Consider the following 6,000-nt stretch of genomic DNA (forward strand, 5'->3'; position numbering starts at 1 on the left):
AACATTTCAGCAGAGCTTGTGAAGCAAAAGTACAATTCTGTTAAAGCTATAAAAGTGCCAAGTGAAAACTGAATCCAGTGTTCAGAACATTATTTGGCTTTAAAAAAAGTGAGAAAGGGACACACGGTGCATTGCAAGGGATAAATGTGAATGGGAGATCAGGGGGTAAAATGACATATAGTCATTAAAAGGCAGAGAGAAGATTCCAACAAACAATTATCACAGCTAAAATGGAAAACAAACAAAAAAAAATTTCATCAATGAAAGAAATCAGGAAAAAAATCAGATGGAAGAAGTCAGATGACCCTGATAAATCATTCTCAGACTACTCAGAAGAAAAAATAAATTCTAATAAATTCTACGCATACTGTTTCAACAAAAGAAGTGAATGATGCACCTGAAATTACAGGAAAGCCTTTTTAAAAACAAAAGTCAAACTGAGGGAAAATGTAAAAAAAAGAAAAAAAAGAAAAAAACAGACAACAGGTAACGGAAAAGAATCTCACTGAATTAAGACCAATTAGTCACAGGATGCTCAAACAAGCTCTAGAGTACATTACGTAATAAATAACTCAGGGATATGTCAGGGCTGGCTCTCCTCAAAAGAGATAATGCTGCAGCTGAAATTTATATATACCACTATCAGACATAAACCCCAAAAATTACATGAAAAATCATTGGATTTGCGTCACTTAAACCAGCTCTTATTTGGGTATATGGATAACAGTCTTCAGCTACTTTTGTAGCCCCCAGAGAATGGAAAGCAAAATTAATCTTTTTTTCAGTTTTTGCTTCGTGCTATGTTTACAAAAATCAAAAGCAAATCAAGAAAAATAGCCATTCATATTTTTTAGTATTCCTTACAATTAAACTGGGAAGACTTGATCAATGTTGAAACATTTTTGACCTCTTTTATAATACACTACCATCCCCAAGGAAAAGGTGTACTTGGTGTAATTACAGAATAGAAGCCAATCAAATGTACTACATTGTTTTAACTAACAAGATTATTCTCTGATGCAGTTCTTGTCTTTGGGTGTGCTGCTACATCCTATAGTTATAGGATAACCTATAGTTATCTGCACACCACATGTGGCCAGCCTGACATATACTTCTTCCTTTTTTAACACCAACAGATCAAAAAGTATGCTAACCAAGTCAGCTGAGGCACAAAACCACCAGCTTAAAAAGGTCTCTACTCATTAATCTGATCACAATATAGTATGAAATTAATAAATGCCTTTGAAATTTAGTACAGCAGAAATAAGTAACAGTGAAGTCACAAAATCTTTAATTCACCAACAGCTCTGGAACCACTGAATATTGGTATTACACACCAAAGAAACATCAGTATGAGAAACTACTGCATATAAAGTAACTGCTAAACACAGAAGAAAAAACCCCAATGTTTAGCTTGATATTTATAATTCTAGCCAAAAGAAGACACAGAATTTAGTGAGCAAACTACAGTCATTTAAAGCAACATTACCAGAAGTATGTTAAGATTATAAAAGGCACTGAACTTCCAATCTAATGCTTGATAATTTTTCCACTTACCTTTAGCTATTCTTCTTGAAATGTGGTATAGATTACATATATTGTAGTTGATCAATTTCAAAAAAAGTAACATCTTAATTTGTAGTTGGTAAATTCCACATCTTTTTTACTACCAATTACGCAAGTTCAAGACCCCCTCTTAACATTCCTCAAATCTCCTTGAGCATCTTCTATTGAAAATAAATAAAAAACTTAAAAGACATTTATGTCTATCAAGCAAAAAGGGTAATTATTGAATGGAAGAAACTTTCAGTTTGTATACTTTTGATTTCACACCCCCAGTCCTGTTCAAATTCCTTAGCCTCTTCAGAAGAGCTGACAGATTACGGCACAAATATCTCTGCTTCTCCAGTGGCAAGAAAATCAACATAACCACTTAATGCTGAAATAAATTTTCAGTTTGTAAAATAACTTTCTGCTGTTGCAAAAATAGACACTTATTGATAAAATAATCTGCAATCTGCTGTAAAACCATTCAGAAATGTTCTTCTCTTTCAAGCATAAAACTCAATAATTTGTTCTGTGGTCTTGTGGCTGGATTCTCTTCTTGTCAGTGAAGATTTACCAACTCCAAGACTGGGGGCAAGAGGGCACTAGCACCTTCTTGCTTAAGAACTTAACTCACCTTCTAGCTTTCTAAGTGCAGTGCTCTAGATCTCTCAGTGCAAATACACGTTTCCCCAAGCTGGCTAAGAAAGCACACATCGAGTAACAAAAAAATACAATCACAGCAACAGAGTTCTTGTGATTCATTCTGGCTACAGGGCTGACAAAGCCCTGGAGAAGGGTCAGACACTGGACTGGCACCGAGGTCTCTCTTACGTTCTCAGCTGCCTGTATGCCTACACTTATGGAAACAAAAATATATCTGCATGTCTACCCTAATGAATTCCCTATTTATATACAACTCACTGAATGCTGGGAATAAACACATACAATACATTCATGGTAAGGAGATAAGAAATCTTTGACAAATACTTCTATTTTTTTAAGAAATACAACTTATAAGTGAGAAGGCCTCAAATATTTTATCAGGCTTTTCTGTTTTATAATTAGCTTACAAAAGCCTCATTCCAGTTATTACGTCCCCGGGTCGGGACAACACTTTGGAAAACCTGTGCAAGCAATTACTGGGTCAACACAAGGATACAATAGGATTGCAAAGGCACTGTATTTTTTGAAAAGTAATGAATTAAAAAGTTACAAGAAAGAAAATTTGGTTCCATAGGCCAAAAATCTGTTAAGAGATAAGTAATTTCTGATTCCTTCAGCTATACTGAAACACACAGACCAATTTACTCGCTCATCTATTAGAAGCAACAGCTGAAAACAACCCCTTTAAAAATCCCGGTTCCTCTCTCCAGTTCTTCCCTTCTAGGCAACCCCCTCTTCCCAGGCCTCAACTGGAGTTGTGCCCCTTACAAAGTCCTTCTACAAAAAATCTAAAAGCAAATATAAGACTTAATTTTATCAACATAATCACTTTTCACACATGCTCTGTTAGACATATGTGCAAAATACTACTACTTACCAAAATATCTTTCTCAGCAAATGCTGATGCTACAGACACTCTAGAGATAGCCACATAAACTACACTATGCAGCATCTCCCTAACATAACCTTGGAGTGTGATTAAGAACTGGAAAGCCAGATTCATGCTTACGAAAGATTACTGTCTCTAGCAGTTTCTGCCTCATCTCAGGACGAAAGTTTATTACCAGGTACTTGTGCTCTTCTGACAGATCTCACATTCACCGTTGTCTCTTTACTATCAGTGGTGGGTTGACCCACATGCCCACCAAAGCCTCTAGCACTTTCCTCCTCAGTTTAACAGGGGGAGAAAATATAACGAAAGGCTCATGGGATGAGACAAGGACAGGGAGAAAGCACTCACCCAACTACCATAGCAGGTGACGACTCAAATTAGGGAAATGGGTTTATTATTAATCAGAGTAGGATAACAAGAACAAAACACAAATCCTAAAAGCATCTTCCCCCACCCCTCCTTTCTTTCCAGGCTCAACTTCACTCCCAGCTTCTCTTCTCACCTCAACAGCAGTGTGACTTCATCACACACTTTCTCTGCAAGGGGAGGACTCTTCACAGTCTTCCCCTGATCCAGGGTCCCTTCCTACAGGAGACAGTCCCCCACTAACGTCTCCAACATGACTCCTTCCCCTGGCTACAGTTTTTCATGAACTAGCACCAGTGTGGGTCCCTTCCACAGGATCTGAAGTCCTGCCAACAAAGCTGCCCCCATGCAGATTCTTTGCCCTGCAGTTCCACAAATCCTGCCAGGAGTCCACTCCAGCCATGCTTCCCACAGGACCATGGCCTCCTTTGGGCATCCACTTGCTCTGGTGTGGGGTTCTCCAAGAGCTGAAGATTGAGCTCTGCTCCACCACAGATCTCCATGGGCTGCAGGTGGACAGCCTGCCTCACAGTGGTCTTCACCATGAGCTGCAGGGAAATCACAGCGGCGCTGCTGCGCTCAGCCTTGCCATGCAATGGATCCTTCTTGGAGCATTCCTGCATGTTAAGGGAGCTGGTTGACACTATTACAAGGACAGTTTTGATGATCTCCAGATAACAAGAGAGGTTGCTGAAGTCTGAAAGAAAGCAAATGTCACTCCTCTCTGCAAGAAGGTCCAGGAAAATACGGGTCAGTCAACCTTACATCAACCTCTGGGAAGACAGTAGAGAAACTCCTCATGGAAACCATCTCTAAACAAACAAAAGAAAAAAAGGTATTGAGAGAAATCAGATGGATCTACAAAGGGGAAATCCTATTTAATCAACTTGATGGCCCTCTAGAGTGAGGAGGAGAGGAAAGCAGTAGATGTTGTTCACCTCAGCTTTGATAATTGTTCTGACAGTGTCTCACCCTCCTAGACAAGCTGATAAAGTACCTGGATAAACTGACAGTGAAAAGAACTGGCTCAAAAGCCAGATGCTGAGGGAATGACCAGTGGAATAAAGTCCAGCTGGAGACAAGCTGTTAGTGGAGTACTCCAGACACTGATACTGGGCTAACACCATTTAACTTCTTCATCATTGACCTGTGTGCTGGAACAGAGCATGCCCTTAGAAAAGCTCACAGCTGATAGGAGTGGCTAATACATGGTAGTGCAGCCAAAGGTGTGACTGATGATAAAAAAACCCTTTCAAGAAAAAGTTCAGAAAAAAATGTAGGAAGACACCCTGGTTATCACAAAGGAAGCTTGACTTATTTCAATACAAAGGGACTGGAGGGTGGCCTTTGCTTTAGATAAACTTCTCTGTGGATCAACTGTTTGTGTAAATGGCCTCCACCAAGAAAATCAATAGAGATAATTATCTTCCTGACCCCCAGAAAATCAATAGAGACAATTATCTTTCTGACACAGCCAGACCAGCATGGAAGACGTATGTACATGGCTTAGCATAGCACAAAAACTGAACAAACACAAAATGAACTTCAAAAAGAGCTTTGGGTTTTAGCTGGGTTCAACCTATGCATTCCCTTCTGGTAACTTAGGATGGACAGTGCACATCTAGAAGATATCTGGGGATATTGGCCTCTGGCAGGACAGACCTCTACAGATTGGAGAATGAGCTAGAAGGAACCTCATGACATTTCAACACAGGTAAATGCAAAGCCCTGCATAAAAAGAACAGCCTCAGGCACCAATACACCCTTTGGAACCAAAGAGCTAGCTGGAAAACAGCTCTGTAGAGAAGAAACTGGCAGAGAGGCTAATCATTAGCCAGCAAACTGTTCTTGCCCTTGATACAAAGGCCATCAATAGCAAATTGGGCTGCATTTAACGCTGCTGCCTGGAGATCAAGAGATGTGATCCTTCCTCTCTAGTCAGCACTACTAAGGACATGTCTGAAGTGTTGGGTCAGATCTGGACTTCCCAGAACATAACAAGCTTATTGGAGTAGGTCCAGCACACAGCTAAAGATGACTAAGGGACTGGAGGTTTTTGTACAAGAAGAGGCTGAGAAATTGAACTCAGTCTTTGATATGGAAAAGAGAAGGCTAGGGAGGACGTTATCCCTGTGCAGAAATGACTGATGGGAGGGAACGAAGATGAAGCCAGGCTCCTCTCAACAGCACCCACTATCAGGGCACGAGGCAAAACACACAGGTAAACTATGAAACTCCATCTGAACACAGATGGAGTCAAACACTGGAAGAAATTCCTAGAGTGGTTGTGGAATCTCTGTCCTTGGAGATATTCAAAACCCAGCTGGACACAATCCTGGGCAACCTGGTTTAGCTGATCCTGCTTCAGCAAGGGTCTGGACCCAAGATGATCTCAAGAGGTCCCTGCCAATCTCACCCATTCTGCATGTAAAATTTTGTGATGTAAGCAATGGTGACATGACACAGTGACCATGCTACCAGCTGAGTATGTCAGACTGCGAGGGTGTTGTGATAAATAGGTGTGATTCGTG

At 40.2% G+C, this 6,000-nt stretch overlaps 1 protein-coding gene across 1 annotated transcript in view; it reads right to left on the bottom strand.

Annotated features, from left to right (window-relative positions):
• The window catches only part of DTWD2 (DTW domain containing 2), a 55,798-nt gene extending 51,706 nt beyond the window's left edge, over window positions 1-4,092 (bottom strand). The window contains exon 1 of the mRNA XM_041459106.1: window positions 3,804-4,092. Within this exon, the coding sequence (XP_041315040.1) occupies window positions 3,804-4,092 (289 nt within the window). The remainder of the gene's footprint in view (window positions 1-3,803) is intronic.
• Between the last annotated feature and the right edge of the window lie 1,908 nt (window positions 4,093-6,000).

Source organism: Pyrgilauda ruficollis, unplaced genomic scaffold (assembly GCF_017590135.1).
Source record: "Pyrgilauda ruficollis isolate IOZ18807 unplaced genomic scaffold, ASM1759013v1 scaffold130, whole genome shotgun sequence".
Classification (NCBI taxonomy): domain Eukaryota; kingdom Metazoa; phylum Chordata; class Aves; order Passeriformes; family Passeridae; genus Pyrgilauda; species Pyrgilauda ruficollis.